Genomic DNA, 25,460 nt, shown 5'->3' on the forward strand with positions numbered 1-25,460 from the left:
CACAAGTTTCTAAATTTAGTAATAATAATAATAATAATAATAAATAAAGCACAAGGAGCAGAACTTGAACCAGGCCAAACTGAACTCTTCTAAATCTGTATATATTTATTTATGTGTAATTAAAATCTGAAAGTTTTAAAATGTCCAGTGCAAGTTATTTATATCAAATTGAGTTGGTTTTTTTTTTTGTTTTGCCTTTTTTTTTTGTTTGATTGTTTGTTTGTTTTGGGTTGGGTTTTTTTTCCTTTGAAAGATGAAAATCTTTGGATTTTCTGCCATTAGAAATGGGAATGAAGTTTTGGATCCACCAAAATGTAGCATGGACAAGCTAGGCTGTGATGATGATGATGACTCTAGAAGTTCTGCAGGATTTTGTACTTGCTGTCGTTTCTCTTAATGCTGCAATAGATGTACAACACCCACACTACAATGTCATTCTCATTCTCTTAATAAACCTCTTTTTATTTGAAGAAAGCACCTCCATCGTCTTTGTGAGAAGATCCTTCGCCTCTGTATATAAAAGGGATTTGATTAGATGGAAATGACATAAAACTGCACGGATTGAAGAAAGAATTCTCCAGTTTCATGGCTGGGGGTTGAGTGCTGCCACAAGGAGAGCTTGGGGGTGACAGGAGCTGATGTTCCTGCCCGGTGTCCCCAGCCCTCGTGCTGAGCCAGCCGGCGCCAGTGGAGATGAATGAGCTTGCTGATGTTTCAGGGCAGTCAAATCCAAACCTGTCTGTGAGGAGCTGCAGAAGGACCTCATGGTATCAGTGATAAAAGAGGAGATAAAAGAGCCCCACTGATCTCCAGGCAATGAAGCTCCAAATTAGTTTTGTTCGTGGCGTCGCCACGAGCAGGACGCGGCAGCAGCTCCCGGAGCTTAGAAATGAACACGATGGGAATGGTCAGGAAAAGGATGAACAAAGCAAAAAACCAGATTGTGTGTGCCAGCCCTGTGCTGTTCTGTCCTGAACTGGCACTTACGGATCTGGTAAATTCCAGCTGGTAAATCCGTGGGGAACTCAGGTGGGAGCAACTCCCACACAGGGCAGGACCAAGGGCTGGAGATGCAGGAGGAAGAACGTGAGCAGGATGTGACAGAGGTGTGGAAAATTATGGGATAAAAGAGCACAAACAGGGAGAAATTACACTAAACCAAGAGGCAGGACACCCATGAAGTGGTCAGGAAGCAGATTTAAGTAAATTTTACGTGCCTCGGGTAAGAAATTGTGATTTTTCATGAGAATAAGTTTAAAAATGGCTTTTGGCACAATGCAAGAGGGTGATTTTAGGGACCCTTTCTTACACATCATTGCTCCTCACAGAGGAGTAGCTGCAGGGACTGAGCTATAGCATCAATCCCTGCATTGCAAACCCTTCTCAGAGTTTGCACCCCACAGGTTTCTCTGGAGGTGCAGAACAGGCTGATGCTAATAGAGGAAAAACCCCAAACAGTCCCAAAAGAGACCACAGGAGGTTTGAAACACAAACCTCCATCTCAGGAAAGTGTGAAAGGAAACATTTAATGTCCTAATATAATCTGTGGGGGTGGCTCAGCGTCAGAAACTTGCATCTAAATATTCCCTTCAAAGCTTAGGGAGGCATTTAAATTGGGAATTGGATTGGAAAGGTCCCTTGGTATGAGGTTTGTGAAAGCAGAGACCTAAATGACGGGCTCTGCAGGTCTGGTTTTGCTCTGGACCTTCCCAAAGGAAGAGCCAAGAAACAAGGAGGAGTCAGGGAGCAGAATGGAAATATTACAGACACATCAGAGGCTTGTTTACACTTCAAAGCCAGTTTGGATAATGCAGGGCGTGAGCTAAAAGCACAAAAACTATTCCTATTTAAAATTATTCCAAAGTAGGAGTGCCCTGTTCTGCATCAGCATAATCCACATTTAAATGGATTATGATAAAGGAGAGTAAGGTGCTTTTGTGCCACAATACAGGTTTCCCTACGTGGGGTTATTTAGGATAACTATGCTGAAATAATTCCATTTGCAGACATCCTCTGGTGCACGGTATCAGAGCAGAGCAAGCGACGCTCCAACACAGGATGAAAGCGTGTGTGTGTGCACACTGTAATATCCAGGCATGAAATATCATTTCCTAATTTAATCACATTATGCAAACCTGGCTTGGCTGGGGCACTTTGAATATCAAGGAATTCTTAGACACAGCACGGATGAGCAACGCAGACAGAGAATCAGGATCTGCCTCCAGTAATTACACACCACATCCATGGGGTGGAAAACACCTCCCTCCCTCCCTCCTCATTTTCCTTTTTGGGCACCTGCAAGTCTTTGGAATGTTTGATGAAGAACAGTCTGGTGCCTGAAAGGCCAGGGCACCTCCAGTGACCCTGAGTGGGAGGAAGTTGCATGATTTGGATTCACTTGTTGATTCCACCACAGATGCTCGAGATGAGTAATGGACATGTCACATAGGAGCAACTTTCTAAAAGCATCAAGACTCCCCAAAATTTGGACACCCGCATTCCTGCAGGCCTACAGAGACACTTAGAAGAGTCAGGGGTCGTGCAAGGCCAATTCTTGTACTGAAGTCCCCTCCCAGCTCACTGTCCCATCCCCTGACATGTCCTCTCCCTTTCCATCCTGACAGAAGAAAAAAAACATTTTACACAATTCCAGGCTCAAGCCCAGTATAAATTCCCACACTGATTACAAATCTCATCGTGGGAAAATACATAGGATTGTGTCAAAGAGTAAAAATAGATCCAAAATAGATCCAAGAGTAAAAATAGGCTCAGGGTTTCTATGCTTGTTACAGAACACGCTGGAATTTCAATTCTAAAGGGGAATGAAACAACCAAAAAAAAAAAATCTTTTTTGAATTAATTTTGAATTAATGACAAATCCAGGGAAACCACATAGCAATCCCTGACAAGTGAAAAAGAAAAAGAGAGAAACTCTTCAATCCCTCAGAGTCAGCTGTCCCAAGGGCAAACCAAGGGGAACATGGAGCAGTGACTGTGCTGCATCATTAACACCAGGGAGCAGAGGCTGTGCTGGAATTCCACACAGCTTTGGACAGACTGAATAATTACCTTTAAATAGGCACCTTAAAAGCAACAGGGTAATAACAGCTCTTGGTGTGAAACAACCCAATAACCAGAGTTTGCTGACCTGTAGTTAATGCATTCCTTCCTATAGGAGAGCCCATTAAATTCAGAATCCAGGAGCCACACAGCCTGTGAGCAAGGGAAGCTTTTCCTGGTGGTGCAGCTGAATCAAAACACCAACACTGGAAATGTTTCCAAGCCAGGCAGTGAAATAAATGTGATTTGTGAGGGTGACACGATGCTCCTGAGATTATTGGTGTAGACCAAAACATCAACACTGCAATCAAACACCAATACTGGAAATGTTTCCAAGCCAGGCAGTGAAATAAATGTGATTTGTGAGGGTGACACGATGCTCCTGAGATTATTGGTGTAACCTTGCTCTCCCTGTCCAGGTGCAGGATGTGGAGCCTGCATTACCCAAACAGAGCTGGCACAGAATCTGACCCAGCCATCACCCAGATGTGCCCATGCTGAGGCACAAGTTATCACTTTGGTTTTCCCACTTTATCTCCTTTATATGAAAAATAATTCCCATTGTGTCCACCTGAGCATTTCCATATGATACCATAAATAGCAATAATAATTCCAGACACTGAACATCCACCCAGGCTTTGTCCCCATGATTGTGGTGCTGAAGCATCCCAGAACTTTTCCAAGGCAGGAAAAATTATGGCAGTGAAGTTCTGGATGGTTCCTTTGTATGTTTTTATCCTGACACCTTCAGATGATAAACAAATTAAGATGATTTTCAGCACAGAAAAGGCTGAAATCCCTGAGATCCAGAAGGATTTCTCATTGGGATAGCCTTGTTCTAGTAGCAAAGGTTGTAGCCAAAGAAAAAAAGCCAAATGGAGACATCTCAGCTTTTTTGGGGTGTAAATGAGTTCAGAGAAAGATCAATTTATTGCTCCAAGCCAAGAAGTTCTGCAGCACCTCAAGATGTGTCTGGATGCTGCAGCTTCTCATCTGACAATGGTTTTGCTGTGCAGAAGTGCCTTAAATTCTTCTTGAGTTTTTCCACTGTTTAGAGCCTTAAATTCACTAAAAGGCAGCATTTTCTTGGTGTTACCTAACAACTTGTACCCAACAAAAAACAACTGGTCCATCAACCTCCTCTGGCACAAAATTCCATGTGTTCTCTGTGCTTCTATTTATTATTTCACAGAACAGAGAAGTTTATGTTCCCACAGTACCTTGTTGTGCCATCAAACATCAAATCCTCATTGTATTAAACATTGTGTTGAAACCTCTTCCCTGCAAATTTCTATTTCAGTAGGTAAGTTTACAAGGGAAACAGTTACCTGCACCTCACTGAGGACAGATGTGACATAAAGAGCTGAACACAGTGACACAGGGAGTTTAGGAAATTGTTGGGGTTCAAACACAGACAAACCAATTTGAGCACCATCATTACAAAAAAAAAAAAACCCAAAATTCATTTCAACACTCTGTTTCAAAGATATAATCTGTATGTTTATAATTTTATTTTCAATGATAAAAGCCTATCACCTTCAAGAATCTCTGTTCTTCACTACCTGCAAAAGCTTTCCAGCAGCAGGCAGGACACGGGATGAAGGCAATGCTGAGGAGGAGGAGGCTGGTGGAAAGGCCAGTTTGCTCAGTTTGGACCATGAAAACAACCTTTCTTACACCCTCTTGGTAATGTGCTGCTGTTTTGCCTCTTAAATGGACCCTGGCACCACAGGGAATTATTTCAGCCCAGGCCTCCCACTCCTGACCCATTTTCATTTCATTTCCTCTCCCAGCCCTGTCATATGGCAGCAGCACATTGTATGTTATATATTATATATTACAGATTATGGCTTTTGGAGTTTCCTGCTAATTTGGTCATCACAGGGATCCTCCAGGAGCACGCAGTAATCACCATGAGAGATGAGACCAGTCCTGTAGCACAGACAGCCCTGTGCAGGTTCTCTTTGTGAGGAAGATGGGCTTTGGCACAAAACTTCTCCAAAAAAAACTTCTCCAGAGCCAAAACAGGCACAGGACATCCACAGCCCATCCCAGGATGGGAAAAAGGGAAGGTTTCAGACAAACTGAAGCATTCAGCTCTCCTCTCACTCTCCAGGAAAGTGAGGAAGGCCCAAGAGATGGGAAAACCTTTGGATCATCTTTCAGAATATTTAGTATATGGACTATTTAGAAAATACAAAGGTCTTACTTGGTAAAGCAGAAAATTTAGATAGAATGCTAAAAAAATTAAGGAACCTTCTTGTTTTAAAGTATTCCTGAAAAAAGTTGTCAATGCCTTTGAACCTGCTGAGCCAAGGAATAATCCAGCAAATCCTGTGAGGAAAAACAGCTCCGTTCAGCTCAGCTTGGGGCAAAAAATGTTTTCTATTAATTCCATGTGTTAATAAGCTTTTTCACAGCTTTTGAACATAAAGAACCTTTTGCTTTAGTACCCTGTAAATGTTGGAGCCAACATGGAAACCAAAACCAAAACTGTGCGGCTTCACAGCTCCTAAACACACCAGGAGGGGTCAACCTCAAATCCTTTCTGGTTTATGTGAACATGGAGCTCACACAAGCAGCCTTCCCCTGGTTATCACAGCACAGGCCATCAATCCTGAGGCAAAAACCAACACAAAAACCTTGGAATATCAGATGTGCCCCCAGAGTGATGCTCTGGGCAGGTTTCTCATGTGTATGGAGTGAACATTGCAAGACAAATTAAATTAAAACCCTGTTTTAATTCTTTTCTTCTTTAAGGTCCTCGCTAAGAACTATGTGGGTTTAAAAAGAAGAAGAAAACCAGGTTTGAACTGTATCGTTTTAAATCAGAGAAAATAAGGAATAAGTAAACCCTGGAAGTCCTTTCATATCCCAAACTCAGCCTTGCCCAGTAACAAAGGTTTCAAAGATACACGGAACTGCTGCCCAAAAAATAAGGAAAACCACCAAATGAGCTGACAGCTTTGGAAATGTTTTCCTAGTTCCCACGTCAGAGTCTGGCTATGTACTTGAAAGTTTCTGATTCCCATATAATCCAGCTGGGGACATTTTAATTACACAGACAAGTGCATTTTCTGCTCCATAATGCCAGGCCCATAATGCCACCCTTGAGCCACAGCCTCAGCACACTGCAGGCTTGTTGGGAGGGAGCAAATGAATGGTTTGTGATACCCCACATACCAAACCGGCCTTTGCAGACTTTTCCTGATTTTTTTTTTTCCTTCAGCAAATTTTGCTGTGGGATCACAGAAAGTCTTTTGGAAACAGCACCATGTGGTGGAGGAGCTTTTCCCTCCCTGGCAGAGCTGCTGATAAAATCCTGTGAGCATCCTCAGCGTGAGGACACAGCAGTGAATGTCCAGAGCAGCTCTGCAAGGGAGAATTAAATATTCTAAAACTCCTAAAGATTTACTTCATTTACTTTAACTTCACATCAGTGCTTGGATGAACTAGGACAGGATGGATTCCAGCTGCTCTTTTTTTTTGGTTTTTGGCAAGTTTTTTGTGGTTTTTGGCTATCTTCCTTTGTGAAAATATGGATAATTACCTGTTTTATGGCACAACTGCCCAACACTTGTGAAAAACAAAATTGTTTTATTTTAAAGAAAATTTATTAAAATAAAATAAGCGCCTTAAAGGAAGAAACAACCCTGTATGTCCACCACAGCTGGGCAAGGCTCTGGTTGTCTCTCTATGAATTCTGTGACCACCAGCTGATCTGCAAGGCAGCGAGAGGACAAACCAGTTTGGGAGAAGGCAGCAGCGTGCAGGATCACTGCCCTCTGCTGAATCCAGAGCTGGGGAGACACACAGGTCCTCCCTACAAACCAAAATCTCTGGGAGCAGGAATGGCATCACCACATTCCCAGTGCAATATTTGGTAAAAGGAGATCAAGCGCCACTGAGGCCCACGGGTGTTTTGGTGGTACAGCAGCAGGATATTGTCAATAATCCCCAAAATACTGACACAAAAAACCCTAGAGTTACCTTTGTCTGATGGAAATTAACTCAAGGAGATCCACAATTTTCATGTTTGTGCATAAACACGAGAAATATTTAACAACATCAAGGAAACCTCTCCTAAGCAAAAGGTAATTTAACCAAATCAAAACACACCCAACCAAGAAATCATTTCGGGGGATTCAGTGATTATGTTGGCCCCACCTTGTAGTGCTGTCTTAGAGTTGATTTATAGATCAAAAATTATTCCACACTTGCTGGCATTCATTTTGATTTTCTCTCTATAGATCTGATCAGCAGAATTGAATTTTTCATAAATCTTGCTAACTTTACTGTATTACACAGGGGAAAATACCATCCTGGCAGTTGTGAAACAGATCCTTTTAGACACCTCTCCCCATGCCCCAACAGCCAAGGGTTTTCTCTGCCTTCCACAGCTGTCTCCAGTTAAACTACATGAATCAGCTTATTGGATAACGACCTAATTGCACATTAGCACAGAAACAAAACACTTAAACTGTCACTTTACATTTTCAAGACAACTAACTTATTTTTTAACATAGTCTTCAGCCACTCAGATCTAAACCAACATAGTCAAGGGCATGGAAAATAGACAAATTGTATATTTTAATTCCACCATTTATATTTTGCTTTTTTTTTTTTAATCTGTTAAAACAACTGATGTCTGTTTAGCTTGATCAGTGAAAATTTCCTGCATTAAATTACTGTTGATGGCTGATAACAACACATGGAAATTCTATGTAAGGTTAAACCCTTGAAAGAATTAAAAATGGCTTGAAGGATAAACTTTTTACAAGTAGGATAAATTAATTTTTCCTTAAATATATAAATATAGTGCTTCACAGGTAGCAAAGAGAGGGTTTTTATTCCTTAAATGTTAAATTATTTAATACAAAAGGAATATACTGTCCCTGCTTCAGATGGGAAAATGGACTCTAACAAATCCTATGAGCATAATCCCTAATGTCAGGCCTGGCATGGGCTAATGCCTCTTGGAGGAGCCTACTGTCAAAACTAGAGACAGGAGCAGAGGAAAACACAACCTTGGGAGAGCTCAGCCTCATCTCTCCCCTCTGCTCCCACATCGTGACTCTGGGAAGTGACAGCTCCATTTGGTGACAAAGCTTCTGCCAGTGCCCGATCACCACGAGCAGAAGATGAACTCAGGGACTGCTGGGGATAGGATGCAGGGTTGATCACACACTCTTTATTTCTAGTTGTTGCTGTTATTATTATTATTATTATTATTTATTATTATTATTAGGCAGTCTCATGAATTTCTGAGGACACTCAGGTTTGCACGGATACCCAGTCCCTGCTTGAGGCTGTTCACCTGCCCAGGGCTGGAGCATCTCTTGGTTGAAATATTATTATTATTATTATTATTATTATTATTATTATTATTATTATTATTATTATTATCATTATTATCATTATTATCATTATTATCATTATTATCATTATTATCATTATTATATTACTATTTAATTATTATTTAATAATTTAATTTCATTATTTAATTACCATTATTAAATTTAATATTATATAATTAAATCATTATTAGTTAATTATTTAATATTTTATTTAATAATTATTTAATTATTTAATTTAATAATAATTATTATTTAGTTATTATCATTTATTATTATTATTATTATTATTATTATTATTATTATTATTATTATTATTATTATTATTATTATTATTATTACTAGGCAGTCTCATGAATTTCTGACACTCAGGTTTGCACTGCTACCCAGTCCCTGCCTGAGCCCATTCACCTGCTCAGGGCTGGAGCATGTCTTGGTTGAATTTATTTATTATTATTATTATCATTATCATTATTATTATAGTTATTATTACTATTACTATTCAGTCTCATGAATTTCTGACACTCAGGTTTGCACTGCTACCCAGTCCCTGCCTGAGCCCAATCACCTGCCCAGGGCTGGAGCATCTCCTGGTTTAACAGGGCCATGGATTTCTTGAAGAAATCCTGGGGAAAGGAAGGTGAATCAGCCTGGGGGGCTCAGCAGCTCCCCACAAAACTGAACACAGCAGCATGGGAGGCAGTTTCACCTTCCAGGCATTTCAGTTTTTGATTGATGTCCCTGCTTGGCTGTCACTTCACTCAGGGAGGACTTTCGAGTGGTGGAGTCGCTTTTAGGCAGCAGAACGGTGTTGGCACCATTACAGATTTCTGTGAGACCAATTCCACAAGGCAGCTGAGCTCTGATGGCTCCTCTGGGCCAGTGCTTCTGGTCACAGGGAGGTCTATCCCAAAACACAGATTTTCTTCCTTGGAAAGCTGTAATTAACACCAAGAAAAAACCCCATGAGCGCTGCACCTACGCTCACATTCCTCTTCCAGCAAAGCACTCCCAACCCAACGTGGCCTAAGGCACAGAGAATCTGTAAACTGATCTTGGAGCTCACCCAGAGCTCTGGAGAGATGAGCTGGTGATGATCTGCTCCCCAGGAAAAGCCCATCCTTAAACAGGAAACCTAACACGAGAAAAAGGGCCTTGTTAACTCTTTGGGCCCTGAGGCTTTGAGAGTAAAACATATGGTCAGAATTAGCAGGCAAGGCCAGGCAGAGCAGCTCACCGTGGCCACAGTGCCCCAGGAACAAGGTACCTTGACTGCTACATTCATTTCTCATAATATGAACCACAAAAATTAGTACAAAGCAGTATTTTCTTGCAGTGCTCAATTATTTCCGAGATTTCTTATGAAAGAGGTCTGTCATGACAAATACAAATGGAGAGGTGAATTCTTTTGAAAAGGGATTCCTGGATTCCAGGCTAAATAAGGTTTTCAGAAGCTTTAGGGCTAAATGTGAAGCAGGTAAAAAGTTTTCTACTCTTTCATTAACTTAAATATTGGTTTTTCAAACAGATTCCATGTAATACTGTCAAAAATGCAAACTGGCTTCTGAATTTGAGTATCAGCACATTTTAAAAAGTAAACTATACAGCAAAGTATCACACTTTTCCTTTAAAAGTATGAATTCTTGGAAAGTCCTTAAAAAAATCTCCTCTGTTAGAGGCTACAGTCCAATCTCATCATGGGCCAGTTCTTTTGTTCCTGGTTTGGAATCAAGGGCTGTATTTATTCATTCCTCAAGGTTGCTGCTCCATTGGCTTCAGATGCAACCCCTTGGATCTTCCTTTCCATGGGGGATTCAGATCCTGGGCCCTGCCCTCAGGCAAAACATATGTTCCACTGCAACCTGGATCCAACCAGAGAATAATTGTTTTATGTTTATTAATCACCTGCATGCAAAATAGGTGCCAATAAAAACTGCAGGCAGATTCTCTGCCAGGCTCACATCACCCAAAAGCTCCACACCACAGTTTGGTGTCTGAACAATGAATCCCTCCAATGAAGAGGCATCGCTGCTTTGATATGCAGTGACAAAAATATCACATCAGCTCAGCCCCTCTGCAGTGATGAGCTTGAAATGAGACAAGAAACCTGCAAAAACATTCAACATCAGTGGGAAAATAAATTAGAGATGCTGCATTAAGCTAAACAAGTAGATTAATGCAACACGAAGGGGTGAGATTTCAGTGGCGGAACGACAACGCTCCGACTCTGCTCGTGTTAAATGTGACCTGCCAAGAGGAAATCATCAGGCTGGGGATTGCTGAGTGTGAAAGTTTAAAAGGTTTTCAAGAGATAAAGTGAGTTGTAGCAAAATGTTTTAGAGTTCTGTGCCATTGGCCTTAAATAAAAGCCATTGCAGGCATTACAGCAAAACCAGCTGTAATTAAAGTCATTCTGGGAAGAATTAAACTACAAAGCCTGATGGGACTCCAGGGAAGAATTAGATTTAAGTAAGAGGAAGGGTGAGTTAAGGCACTGGAGCTGCAAATTTCTTCTGTGTCATTAAGCAAGTCTCAGCCTCATCCAGTTCTCATCCATTCCAGAAGACAGGAATACTTTAAGACTGACAACTTCTTTTTGCGAAAAAACAAAATCTTCTCAAACAGCCCACTGAGGTAAGACCAAAAAGCTTAAACAAATTAAGTCTGTCACTCACCTTCTCCAGCTGAGAACTTGTGCCACAACACACAACTATCAGTCTGCACACTATTCTGCACACATCTACTTCCAAGATTCTTTTTATGAGCTTATTCCAACATAAAAATAAGCATCCAGAGCAATTTTAATGCCAATTCAAGTAGGGAAGGAGTCACACCGAAAACTGTTCTCAGAAAAATCACTTCTGGGCAGACCACAAGTATCAGCCACATGATAATTATCTGAGGCTGTTCCATGAATGGGGGTTTTGTAGGGAAGCAGCATCTTGAGCCTAGATGGATCATCAGGGATTATTCTCAAGGAAACAAAGCTCTAGCTAGCTGAGAGTAATTCAAAGATTTATGAGGAGTGCTGCAGTTTAATTTCTCACTGAACTGCTTTCATGTACTTCTAAATGTACAGACACATCAATTAAGAAACATCACACAACTGATATATTAGTTTCTATTTAAAACACTACCTAAATTCTATTTAATGTAGTTATGAACCCACTGTGCCAGCAGAATGTTCTTTCCCAGTAACAGAACCATTGCCAGGTGTGTTAAAAGTGCATTTCAAAATCCATTCTACTTGGAAACCTTTGTATCAATCTAATTCAAGTGAAAAAAAAAAACTCTATCAAAAGCAAATTAAGTCTCTGAAAACCTGATTAATAATTTATACAGCAAAGAGTGGTAACATCTTTGAAAAAATAATGTAGATGCTGCATGTTGGCATGGGCCACTTGCCTGGGGTTTGATGAGCTTTACTGATGAGAGGGATGACAGCACAATGTCATCTAGAAAACACAATTTCCCCACAAATAAGAAATTTGGAGAGCAGTAAAATCTCAGAAGAGGAAAGATAAATAACCTGAATGTGCCCCCATGAACTGTAAATCAAGTTTCACTTTCACTGTGGAACAATTCACTCAAATCCTCTCAGGAAGGATCAGTGGAATAAAAAGATAAAACTGGCTATATAAATGTCAGGCTTTATTCGAGCTCCCACTGCAGTACATTACTCGTGTACTTCAAATGAATAGAAAAAAAAAAACAAACCAAGAGAGAACAAAACAAGATTGTTGAAGAAAGATCTTGGGGGTTAGGACTCCACTTTGGCAAGGGGTATATTGTCCACTTCGTGGATGCCCTCCTTGTCAATGAACCGGGCGTTGAAGGAGGTCAGGTTGAGGATAAAGCGTTTCTGGAGCTGTTCAGCAAAGACAAAAAGAAGAAATGAGATTCACTCACAGCTTATACCAAAGAGAAAAGTATACTTTAAATTTCCATCCTGGTTTTAGTGACCTGAAATATTAGGAACTAGGGTGGGTTTTTTCACTGCTCATGAATGAATTAGTGGGAGTTTGTTGTAAGATGGATCACATTAGACAAACCTTGGGTAGAGATGTAAAACAGCCAGGCCTGTTAGCAAGAAGATATTTAAACAATAAAACTAGAGTGGGCTAAAATTTTGGACACAAAGATACTTCAAACAGGACCTCTTTGGAGCACTTCTTGATGTTATATTCAAATCAACCTCTTAAAGACAAGGATAAAGACTATTTTCCTACAATAAAAGCCTTGGTGTCTGAAATGTCTGGAGTCTAATGTTGACACTAAAATTGGTCATGAACTTTAAGGTCAAGGCTTTACCTCACACAAGCTGGAAAAGAATTAGTACATGCTTCTAAGAGTTCTTAAGTGTAACACAAGTGACAAGCATGCTGCAGTACATTCAGAAGAAACATAAGAGGGAAAAGTCTGGATCAATATTATGCTAAGCACGCAAAAAGCTCAAGTTTAGGTTCTGGAGGACGTGAACCATGCAAAGGCAATGCAACTGCCTGTAAATCCTTTTCCTCAGTAGCTATTCCACATCTGGCCAGTGCCTTTATTACCCTTCTGGCAAAGGCAGCAAGAAATGCAGCAAGAGGAACAGGAAAGTATCAGGAATGAATGCAAACAAACATTCTCAGGAGCATCAGGGCCTGAGTTCAGCCACTCACCTCCTGTAGACATTTTTTTAAGAGCTCCACAGCTTCCTCACGTGTGATACCTGAAAGGGAAAACATCCACAGATTGATTTCTAGAGGCCATCTCTCTCCACAGAAACTTTTATTAAATTTAAACAACTTTTCAGCTGAGCACCAAAACCTCTCCTTCCCAGCTCACAGAAAACACTTTCCAGATGTCCCCAGGACGCTCTGCACCGCGGTGCTCACGCCCCAACAAGCCATTGAGAATCGATTTGTTACAGGGAATGGGAAGCATGACGGAATTCTGCCTCCCATGGCCAGGGCCTGGCTCAGAGCAGCACAGCCACCTCCCTCTCCTGCAGTTTATTGCAGCTCTAAATCAGCTCCAGCTGCCCCAGTCCAGGGCAGGAGGTGGAGATGGGTTTAGTGGATGTTCCTGCTGGGTGTGAGCTCAATAAAGGACAAGGCACGTGTGGGATGCTCCTGCTATTCTCACACTTCAGGATAAAATCCAGCACTCTATAGGGGTGACAAGCCATGACAATGAAGTTCATTATTTTCCTCTGTTCCACGAGGAATGGTGAAAATGGAACAATAGAATGTTGAGGGACATGACTAGAAAACAAACAGGGTTGGTGGGTCTAAAACTTCTTTCTAGGCTTTGTTCCAGACCTGCATCCACAGCTCAGGCAAGTTAAATGAAAACGATCAGTTTATAGTTACATTTCTTGAAGGAGGTAGATGAAAGGATTTCTAATCTCAGAGCAGAGATAATAACTTAAACTCAGCTTTGCACACAGGAGTCAAATAGTTTGTAGCTAAAGCCAAAGATGTCAGATTAACAATATTCTGTGCTTTGCACATTTCCTTATCTGCACAGTGGGGATGGGGCCACGTATCTTTCTTGGCACTGGATTATGAAAGTTTAGACAGGTACAAACACGTGCAAGAGTTATGATGAGCAGCTGCCAAGTGCACAGAAATGTAAATCAGTCTAAAACCTCTCTTGCCCAGAGAAGCTGTGGCTGCCCCATCCCTGGAAGTGTCCATGGCCGGGCTGGACAGGGCTTGGAGCACCCTGGGACAGTGAAAGGCGTCCCTGCCCATGGCAGGAGGTGAAATGAGATGAGCTTTAAGGTTCCTTCCAACCCAAACCATTCCATACTCTGTGATTCATCACCACCACTCCAGAGTGCTGGAGATGATCTTGCTAGGAACATCTTTTCATTTGAATGTTTTTAATTTATCACACACAGAGCCAATCCAAGATATGGAGCAATAGCATCTGGGACTGACCTCTGAATATTGATACTCTGGGAAACTGTACATGTCAGAGCCAACAGACAAGCAAGAAGATAGAGCTGTCAAACTGTTATTTATTAAAAGCAGACTACCAGCTGCCAATGGTCCAGGAAAGTCTAATCATATTTCAGAATAACTGAAATGTCCTTTACTCCCAGTCTGATATGCTGCAAACAGAAAAAAAATTAAGGAGTTGACTAGTTTTCTGTTCCCATGCTAGCAAAACCAAAGGCAACCTTTCGAGCTCCATTTATCCAACAAAAAGTCAAGTTCCAATCTGTTACACCACAGCAATGCCACCTGACTCAGCAAATGTCACTCTCACTGGTTAATAAACTCAAGGGCTAAATTGAAGCAGGAGAATTTTCCTGTCCAGTGGCTCCACTCACCTGGCTTGTAATAGCGGTCAAGGATGCTGAGGGTGAGGAATGCTCCATATCCATGTGCTGCAAAAGGAGCCTTGGCCAGAGCTGCCAGGTAATCCATGTAGTACAGGGCAGGGCCCTCGTGGTCATCATAGCCAGCCAGGAGAAGGTTCACATGGTAAGGGGTCTGAAAGAGAATTGATGGTTTTGTTAGAGCACTCACAGCAAATCTCTGAATCCTGATTCCCAGTGCACCTGGGAACAGCAGCAGAGCTGATTAGACAATTCCTTATCATAAAATGCTACATCAATCCTGTCTGCAGCACAGTCTCGAGCTAAAAATGATCAGGTTTTCTGGTAACATGGAGTGCACAAGCAAATAAAAACACAGAACTCTCATTCTTTTGCAAACCAGTGTGTTTGGGGGTTTCTTACAGCTTTCACAACACACTCAAACTTTAAAAAACTTGAATGCAGTTTTCACACCAGATTCTTTCACTCAGCATAAAAATTGTGGATTTTTACTGCTGACACGTGAGCACAACGTGAACATTTTGCAGTTTCTGAGAACTCTTTGTTCATTTAACCTACTCTGTGCTCTCTCCCCACTCCCCCTCCCAGTGAGCACATATGAAAGCTCTCACACAGTGAGTTACACACAGTGTCCTGTTCACTGGCAATTTGCTTTTTATTGCATGTACCAAATTTAATCTTTAATATTTGGCTGTTTACTCCATGTTCTGGTTTAGTGTTCCACCATCATGAATAAATCACACATCTCTTCTTCTCCTACATCTCCTTCCAAGATCTGTACTTTGTAAAACCATGAAACACACGTGCACTGTATTATTTTTAAACACAGGATCAGAAAAAATTTGGGCATTGTATGTATTTTTAAAAGCAGCTTTTATATACTTCCAGTATTTCCATATCTACACAATGTTTCTTATTAAATTAATTGTACTAACAGGATATCTCCAAACTGCTGGAAAACCTGGATCAACAAAGCAACAAAATAAGAAAAAAAATGATGATGCAACTACCAGATTAAAAAAGTAAACAAAATTTCACCCTAAAGCCAAAACATTAACTGCATCATAGGAAAAGTTCATTTTGATACTCAATACAGTAAATTTCCACAAAAACAAAACAAAAAAATCACATGCCACTATATTTTTACTTTCAGACAGTATGAAAGAATAAAGCAGGCTACAGTTATATATAAAACATCAGTTTAAATTGTGTGATTTAATCTTCAAAGCATCCAAGAATATTTGGAAAGAAGTTACCATGCAGCTGTATTGGTTTAATTAGGCTGTATTTCATCATTTATTTATTCTGAAACATCACACAAGTAGATATTTAAGAGCCATGACACAAGATCACTCAAATTATTGTGTGACTTGGAATTACCAACATTGGCATATGTGAGATACTCAACCATAAATAAATGGTGTTATACAGACTTAAACCCATCTGTAAACTGATTTTCAGTTTTAAGTTCTCCTGCTAATGGTCTCTGAGACTTCTTAAAACTCCAATGTAAATAATTATCCCTCATGCTTTATTAGTCTAGAAAGGCAGGATTTAAACATTAGCAAATATACATAATCTATTTATTACTTCCATGATTATAAATGAAATTTGCAGTGTAAGACCTCAATGCCGGGACTGGAATTTCTTGTGCATCCCAATCCTTTTGTCCATTCCTTCCTTGACTTTTGTAACTTGGTCCATGCCAACAATTCTCAACTCTTTACCAGGCTGGTGTGGTTAAAGGGCCATCAAATGAGTGCTGACTAACACTCCAGGACATTATTTTGACCCCAAACTTCCCTTCCTACAGAAGCACCACTTCTCATCCCAAGTAGTTTTGCACTTGGTGCTGTTTGATTTAAAATAACAACAGCAATTAGGAGATGTGTGAAATTGTTCAGGATTTACAGCTGAAGAGCACAGTTGTGCCAACCAGCCCAGGCCCAGCTCGGTGGTGACACAGCCCGGTGACATCTGGTGGAAGGCAAAGTCACAGCGAGGGGGGAAAGGTGGGAGCAAGGAAACCTCCTGCCAAGTGTGGACATGGGGAGAGGAGCTGAGAGCTCTCTTTGGAATCCAGCCAGGCCCTGTCACCTATAATTAAACAGCATCACAGTCAGAGACTCAGCTTCATCACCTTTGCAGGGCAGGGGGCTTTTCTTCCTACTCCCCCTCTCAGCAGTGAGATCAATGTACCAAACATTTTTGTACCAAACTTTTCCCCACCAAACTTTTTACTTCTCAACCATCTTCCCACTCCTAACAGGAGGCACTGGCATGTTTTACCTTTGAATTTTTATTTTCATGATCCACATGATTACCTTAGTAGCCTCCAGGAATCCCTTATGCAGTTTCAAGCACCAGCGTTAATCCTTCTGGTATATTATGATGAAAATGTAACAAAATTCACAGAAAAAGAACAACTCTGATGGCAAGGCTTGTATTATAAAATTCTAAATGCCACAAACAAACCGTGAAGTGCTAAGTTAGAGAAAAAAGCTTCTGCCTGCAATGTGGAGATCAGTGTAGTGTGACAGCAGTGTCAGAGAGCGCTGTGTGCCCTGGGGCGCTGCCATCTGCACCAGAGCAGCGTTTTTGTCTCTGGTAAATAAACACATCTGCCTCTGCCAGTGTCCTCCCCACGCTGCTGCCTTCTGCAGAAGGTGAGCTGGAAGAAAGGAGTGGGCTCAGCAAGGAGTGGAGCCACAGGGAGGATCAGGCCACAAGGGATGTGGCGCAGAGGAAGACAAAGGTGCCTCATCAGTGCTGCCTCCTGATGGGCAGGTTTATCAAAAAGCCTGTTAAAAATACTTTAAATCATATGTAAGAAATGGCTGCCTCTGCTGAAAGGGGATTCAGACTTATCTGTGCAGGTCATGGCCTTGAGATGAGCCATCAGCACCAGGGCCAGGCCCCAGCAGCATCACTGCTTCACATCAGCCTCGAGAACTGCACAGGAATGCACAGAACACACACAGACCTTCCAAACCATACCTCAACACAAGCTAAAGCAAACAGCATCACTGCCAACCATCACCTGCCAGCCTGCAGCTGGATTAAGCCACTGAAACCAGAAGAGCAGTGTGGAATCACAGAATATCCTGAGTTGGAAAGGATCCACAAGGAAAAACTTCTACTTGCAGCTGTGATTCATGTCAGAAAGGAGAACAATGATCTCTGGCTGTTCCTGTGCATGAGTTCTGGAAGAACTCTCACTCCACATGTGTAATTCTCAACAATACAGCTCTGAGGTTAATACTGGCCTTTATTTGCTACTGTAAAACCTGACTTCAGGCCTGAGCAGTGCACTGTTAGAACCGCAACACAGTCTGGGCTATCCCACACTCTATCCTTGACAGAGCTGAACAACTTCATTCTCAACATCCTCTTTCTTCCTGTTTTCTTTCATGTAGCACATTACATTCTTCTCAATGAAATGCTTCCTAACCTTACATCATTAAAGGTTTGTTTGCCCCCTCACAGCAGCTTTTCATACTTTGAAAAAAATCACCCTGGGAAACATCACTAATGGCAGTTCAGTAACTTGAAAACACAACCCCAACTTGGATGTGGTATTTACCAAAAAGCCTCATGCTGCTGTTTACAAAAGGCACTTGTTTTCCTAAGTAGATCAAACAGCTTTGCTCTATGAAATCATTTTCCAAGAAGATTAAACGGATTTGGAGCATTTGCATGAAACCCACAACCTTATCTCGATGTTCAGGAAGTTGAATTCACTTCACGTCTGCAGTGTGTGACAAAGTGTTTACTGGGCCCAAGGCTGGAATTTTAAGTTTATGGTTGTATCAGTTATTGATAAGTGATGTGATAAGTTTTTCAAATAAGCAAATCAAGTTCTATTTTACTAAGATATGATTTCAGCAATGTGAACTCACAGAATATCAGAATCAGTGATGTTGGAGAAGATCTTCAAGATCATTGAGTCCAACCTGTGACCCATCAACCCCTTGTTACCCACACCAGAGCACTGGATGTTCCTTCACCCTACTACATCCCTGAGCAGCCAGCTCCAAATTCATCACCAAAACCAGCAGCTCCCACCTTTTTCAGACTCCATTATGTGAGGATGGAAATGCTCCCTGGAACCTGTGCCAAAACCTCTCAGCTTTACTCACCCGACTGCGCAGATAGTCCGCGAGGTTCCGCCGGGTGAAGTTTGCAGCTGCAGTGGGAGACAATTCATAGCCTGGAGGGGAAATGTGACAAAAATTTACTTGGTAACAGCCCAAACCATTCATGTTTCACCTCCCACCTTCCCATGCCTTCTCTGAAATGACAAAATGTAGTGACAAAATAGAGCCTTTTGTCTAATTCTGGTTTATTCTGAAAGCTACAAGCCCTCAGACTCTGGGTGTTTCATATCTCCATGGACCATAGAAATAAATGGCTTCAAAAAATTAAAATATTAAGGACATGTAGCTTGACTTCTTTGTCCAATATATCAGAAGAACTGGTGACAGTTAGCATGCAATGGATGTATTAAGAGAATAAGTCTGTCAGTAAAATATTTGTGTCATTTATATTGCAAAGAAGTTTTCCAGGATTTGGATCCAGACTCTTATTTCTGCATCCTGCCTGAATTATCACCTTTGCTGGACACTAAAAATGCAGGAATCTTCACAGAAGGTTTGAGAACAGCACTTTCCACCAACATTCACCTGGGAACCACCCTTAGCTCTGCTCCCAACTCCCAGTGTCCTGCTTCACTCACCATTTCTCATTTTGTAGAGCTGAACATTTTTCTGGATGTATTCTGCAAACTGCACCGTGTCTCCAGGCTCCCCCACACACAGCAGTAAAATCTTTTCACTCATCTTAAACATTTTGTCATGATCTAGGCAAAGAAAAATACTGTGAGTGCCATGGTCACAAGGAAGAATAAATTATTTTGGCAATATCCTGACACATCAGGATTTTACAGAAGCAAGAAAGAGATTTGGATAAATTCATCATGACCTGGAGCACCTTGATCAAAAGCCTTTCTGAGCACAGACTGACATTTGGTGTCTCACAGACACAGAACACAAGAGTTGTTGAAGAGAAACAAAGCCCTTCAGGAAGGGAGGCATTCCAAAAATATATAGTATTTCCTATTTTAGAAGCAAGGTAGGAAAGAATAAAGCTTCACACAGAATATTGTGTTCAAAGCATAAGGTTTTGCTTCCTGGGATCAGGAGTAAGAATTTTGCTCAGTGACTATTTAACTGTATTCAAATATTCTGCAACAGAAGCAAATAATTTAATATAAATCTGATATATCAACACATTGAGCAAAACAATCTTAGGAAATCCAGAAACAAATTCCATGTCAAATGATGCCCTTTTACTTATATCCAGCAGTCCCAAAAACCAGAAGTTTACATGAATGAAACATTTCTTTTGCTTATCATTTTTTGAGGAAAAAACCAAATCAAACAACCAAAGAGAATGAAAATTGAAGTAACAATTATAAATCACAATGAAGCTGACCTATAAGCAGGAAATTAAGGAACAGTAACCCATATTTTTAGTCATAGTTTAGCCATATTTTTAGTCTGCAGTTTAGGACAGTTTTAAGTTTGTGTTTGAGGGGATCCAAGCTGTTGCAATGACAGTGCTGAAGCTGAAGCCAATCCTGTGCTCACAGAGTCTCCTCTCACCAGAGCAGGTATCTGGCACTTGGATATCCCAGACAGACACTGAGGAGCTGCTGGATTGAAGGGAAAATCTTTTTTCTCCACTGAGGGCTTGCACAAACACCAAGCCTCCACCTCCAGCTCACTAAATGGTGCTGAACAATCCCTGCTGCAAGGCAGGCACTGAGTGTCACAATCCTCTAAAATTATGTCAAAACTCATCACAGCACTGCAGCTGCTGTCTGGAGCTCAGGGGGAGCCCTGACACTGCCCAGCCCTGCAATCCCAGACTGGTTTGGGCTGGAGAGGAGCTCAAAGCCATGGCAGGGACACCTCACACTGTCCCTGGCTGCTCCAAGCCCTGTCCAACCTGGCCTTGGGCACTGCCAGGGATCCAGGGGCAGCCACAGCTTCTCTGGGCACCCTGTGCCAGGGAATAATTCCTTCCCAATATCCCATCTATCCCTGCCCTCTGGCAGTGGGAAGCCTTTCCCTCCGTCTTGTCATTCCAGGCCTTTGTAAACTGCCTCTCTTCATCTTTCCTGCAGGCTCCCTTCAGGTACTGGAAGGGGCAATTAGGTCACCTAGAAAACTGAAATTGATTTACAAATAAATAGTAGCTTGTGAACAAACCTATATGGAACCAATATTAACTTAGAAAACATTATTTAAAATGATAAAATTTTTATTTTGCATACACCACCAGCTTTCAGAAGGGCCTCTAACACTGCTCCAACTGACCATCACAGACTTGAAGTGAAACATCTGAGGTAAAAGCAGCGCTATGACATTTTTTATAGATTTATTTATATTCATTTGTACAGATCTAGCAATTTTGTATTCTACGAATTTGTTTTTAAAGAGCTACTAAAGCACAGCCTTTAGAACAGAACAAGCTTCAGTCTAGCAAGAAAAAAAAATTGATTTTAGACAATTCCAGAGACTTGGTGATGCCCTAGATGTTTTACCATACAAAGAAACCAAAGCCATATTTCAGTCTTGCTTCTGCGTCCTGTGCTGTGAATTTCACTGATACTTTTAGTCCCCATAATCCCTTTTCTCCCATTAACTACGTTTTAGCAATGAATTAGGCACAAGTGAGCACCTCCTGTCACACATCGTTATTAACCCTTTTACACTGCTGTGCAAAGCGAGGTTGGGGATCACAAGCCCACGCTGACCTGAACAGGTAAATTAAGCTGACAACCCAACACAGAGAGGTCACACTCGGTCACGACTGGGGACTTCACCCGGAGCAAGAGGGTAAAGTCCCCCGATTTAAGCCCAGCTTTGGCTCCTACAGCCACTACACCTCCCTGAAGGACCCGGCAGCGCTCAAACCCAGAAACCTCCCCGGGCACAGCCTCCCCTCAGCCCGAGCGCCGGGCCCGCCGCACCCCACCGCGCACACCGCGGGGCCCTGCGACACCCTGCCCGCCCAGGGCTCAGCACGGGGCCCCGGCGGCTCCCAGGGTCTCACCGTGCTTCATCTGGATGATGCTGGTGGCCGCCACGGTGTCCGCGGCCACCAGGACGTAGTCGGGGCCCTGGATGCCGATCAGGTACTCCATGGCCGCGGTGACACAGCGCGGCCCGGCCCGCCCCGCCGCGCCTGCGCGCCCGCGCGCGCCGATGGCGTCACCGCTCGCGAGAGCCGCCCGCGCGCGCGGGGCCGGGCAGCCCTGAGGGGAGTGGGGGGGCGGGAGTGTGAGGGGAAAGAGTTTCGTTGCTTCGGAGTAATGGAGTGGTTAAAGGTGGAAAAGGATGGGGTGGCCTTGAATTTGAGGGGATCGAGTTCCCTCCCTTTGGAATAATGGAGTGGTTAAAGGTGGAAAAGGATGGGGTGGCCTTGAATTTGAGGGGATCGAGTTCCCTCCCTTTGGAATAATGGAGTGGTTAAAGGTGGAAAAGGGTGGGGTGGCCTTGAATTTGAGGGGATCGAGTTCCCTCCCTTTGGAATAATGGAGTGGTTAAAGGTGGAAAAGGGTGGGGTGGCCTTGAATTTGAGGGGATCGAGTTCCCTCCCTTTGGAATAACGGAGTGGTTAAAGGTGGAAAAGGACAGGGTGGCCTTGAATCTCAGAGGATTGGGTTCCATCCCTTTGGAATAAAAGGATGGGGTGGCTTCGAATCTGAGCGAGTTGGGTTCCATCGCTTTGGGATAACGGGGTGGTTAAAGGTGGAAAAGGACGGGGGGTCTCGAATCTGAGCGGGTTGGGTTCCATCCCTTTGGAATCATGGGGTGATTAAAGGTGGAAAAGGATGGGGTGGCCTCAAATCTGAAGGGGTCGAGTTCCATCCCTTTGGAATAACGGGGTGGTTAAAGGTGGAAAAGGACGGGAGGTCTCAAATCTGAGCGGGTTGGGTGCCATCCCTTTGGAATCATGGGGTGGTTAAATGTGGAGAAGGACCTCGAATTGGAGCAGGTTGGGTTCCATCGCTTTGGGATAACGGGGTGGTTAAATGTGGAAAAGAACAGAGTGGCCTCGAATCTGAGAGGATTGGGTTCCATCCCTTTGGAATAAAAGAACGAGGTGGCCTCAAATCTGAGTGGGTTGGGTTCCATCCCTTTGGAATAATGGGGTGGTTAAATGTGGAGAAGGACGGGATTGCCTCAAATTTGAGAGGATTGGGTTCCATCCTTTTGGAATAAAAGGACAGGGTGGCCTCGAATCTGAGGAGGTTGAGTTCCATCCCTTTGGAATCACGGGATGGTTAAGGGTGGGAAAGATCACAGAGACACAGGGTGGCTGAATGAGGCACTGAGATTTGAAAAGATGTCCAAGGTCATCCTCAGCCCAGTGCCACCACCATGCCATCCACTAAACCATGTCCCCAAGTTCTGAATACATGTATAAGATTCTCATGGAATCATCAAGGTTGGATTTAAGATCACTCAGTCCCTCAACCAGCGCTGCTTCTGGAGCCACATCGCCCAGCTCCTCTTGGACACCTCCAGGGACAGTGACTCCACCACCTCCCCAGGCAGCCTGTTCCAGTGTCTCACCATGCAAACAGTGAACATTTTTTTCAATATCTGACGTGAATCTCCTCTGTCTCAGCTTGAGGACAATTCCTCTTGTCTTTCACTGAACTCACTCTTCTCATAGTAGGAGAGACGGCCCCATCTCACCCACCTGCCCATCAGGGAGTTATGGAGAGCCAGAAGGTCCCACCTGGGCCTCCTTTTTCTCCAGGCTGAGAAAGCTCCCCTCAGCTCCCTCAGCCATTCCTGGTGCTCCAGACCCTTACCCAGCTCTGTTCCCTTCTCTGGACACGCTCCAGCCCCTCAATGTCTCTCTTGCCACGAAGAATTGCCCCAGGATCCAACGTGCAGCCCAGCAGTGCCAGCACAGGGGGATGAATGGTGTCCAAAAACCCCCAAAATCATTGAAATTGGCTCCCCACAGCCAAAGGGACAATCCCAGGCCTACCTCTGTCTCCCAGTCTGGTGATCCCAATATCCTTCCAGATCCTCCTTCCAGAAGGGCCATGCTGAGCCCTCCTTGGGCTGGGAAACGCTGTCCTGAGGGATCTGGGCTCAGATTTCTGCTCAGTCTCCATCTCCAAAGACCAGTGTGGGGCTGTGGTGTGACCCAGCATGGTGGGATAGGAGGGATTTGTCATTCCGGGGATTGTTTGAGCAGTGCTTGAGCAGTCTCTCAATGTGATGTTGGTAAAGATGATGTTACAGTTACTGGAATGCCTGGATGAAGTTTCCTGTAGGACCTCCTGCTTGCCAGAGAAGAAAAGAATCCTCGTGTTCCTGCTGTTTCAGGTGCAGGAAATGAAGGTGCAGAGAGGAGAAGTTATTTAGGAGATCACAGGGCAGGGTAACGGAGAGGATGGGAATAGAAATGTCTTGATTCACTGACCTTCTCTGCAGCTGCTGGAGCGTGTGGTTCAGATCACCAACCCCAACGTGAACCCTGCAAGGCTTACACGGGGCTTTGCTCCTAATCTCCTGTCTGGGCTCCACAGAGCTCCCGGAACTGACTCTCCATAGGTCTAAACGTGGTGTCTTTTAACAGATTTCCCTCAGGGATGGGCAGGGACAAGCCTTGTCTTGTTCATCCCATGCCCAGCCTGTGGCAATCCTGGTGCCAAGTCTGGCTCTGTCCTTCCCACCACAATGCCTGGAGAGCAGCTCTTGCTGAATTTTTCGTGAGCAAAGCTACAGAATCTCTTTCACATGTTTATTTTGACATTGTTAGATACTACCTGGATGGAGGTGTTTGTTAAATCCTGAGCCTGGCTCTCCTGGCATGCAGAGCAGGCTGGGCATCTCCCTTCAGTGCTTGCTTTCAGGGGCACAGCAGCATTGCAGAGGGATTGTTCTGACCTTGGGGTGCCCCATTTCCCTTCAGACATTTCCCAGACCAACATCAGTGTGCAGACACCATCCTCTTTGCAAAACTCCTTTCAAGGGTTTTCATTCTTGGCAAAAGTGTTGGGAAATGTCAGTGCGTGGCTCTGTGCATCCTACAGACATCCCTGTGCCTCCCAGAGCTGCTCTGCTCCTCGCTGCCAGGCTCACTGCAGTGTTTTCCCTCCACCTGTGATGGCAAGAACAGGGCATCCCTCAGAGTGTGCAGGTGAAAATGGACTGTAACCTGCCCTGCCAACAGCTGATTAACGTTTGTGTCTCTGTCAGGATTGATTTGAGGGTGAGAGCATTTCAGAGTCCAGCTGGGGCCCTGCTCCTCAGCTGGATGCTCCTTCCCTGTGCTTCTGTCATGGTCACCATTGTCTGCTTGCGGTGGGGAAGAGGACTGTCCACTGTGGGCAGCTGGGATGGCTGAGGACAGGGTGTTATTTCTCAGTTTTTGCTTTTCTCTCTCCCCAGCAGTGCAGACCATCTCCCCACTGTGGTAACTTTGGGTTCCCTCTCCCAGTCTGATTTGTCACTCAGACCTCAGTGAGGTGGGAAAGCAGCAGGCACTGCAGGCTCTGCTACACAAACCCAGGCTGGTAATCCCAAAATGATGTCCAGCACCGAGTTGGACATAACTCATAACTGCACATAACAGCAGGACAATCAATTTCATGATTGTTGCTAATTGTAAAATCAAAT

General features: G+C 43.2%; 1 protein-coding gene across 1 annotated transcript; it reads right to left on the minus strand.

Annotated features, from left to right (window-relative positions):
• Positions 1–12,048: 12,048 nt before the first annotated feature.
• PSMB2 (proteasome 20S subunit beta 2) lies at positions 12,049–21,999 on the minus strand. The gene is made up of 6 exons (XM_059488909.1): positions 21,868–21,999; positions 19,484–19,606; positions 18,888–18,958; positions 14,740–14,902; positions 13,079–13,128; positions 12,049–12,282 (listed from the first exon to the last, which is right to left on the minus strand). Exons 1-6 carry the CDS (start codon positions 21,956–21,958, stop codon positions 12,175–12,177), a joined length of 606 nt encoding a protein of 201 aa, XP_059344892.1. The 5' UTR covers positions 21,959–21,999; the 3' UTR covers positions 12,049–12,174.
• Between the last annotated feature and the right edge of the window lie 3,461 nt (positions 22,000–25,460).

The sequence above is a fragment of the Ammospiza nelsoni genome, chromosome 25 (assembly GCF_027579445.1).
Source record: "Ammospiza nelsoni isolate bAmmNel1 chromosome 25, bAmmNel1.pri, whole genome shotgun sequence".
NCBI classification, from domain to species: domain Eukaryota; kingdom Metazoa; phylum Chordata; class Aves; order Passeriformes; family Passerellidae; genus Ammospiza; species Ammospiza nelsoni.

Excerpts from the sequence above, each read along its gene's own strand:
- PSMB2 (XM_059488909.1), bottom strand. The coding sequence starts at position 21,958 with ATGGAGTACCTGATCGGCATCCAGGGCCCCGACTACGTCCTGGTGGCC. Across the intron at positions 19,607-21,867 it reads CATCATCCAGATGAAGCACG|ATCATGACAAAATGTTTAAG; the intron begins GTGAGACCCTGG and ends TTCTTTGCCTAG. Across the intron at positions 18,959-19,483 it reads GCTCTACAAAATGAGAAATG|GCTATGAATTGTCTCCCACT; the intron begins GTGAGTGAAGCA and ends TTTCCCCTCCAG.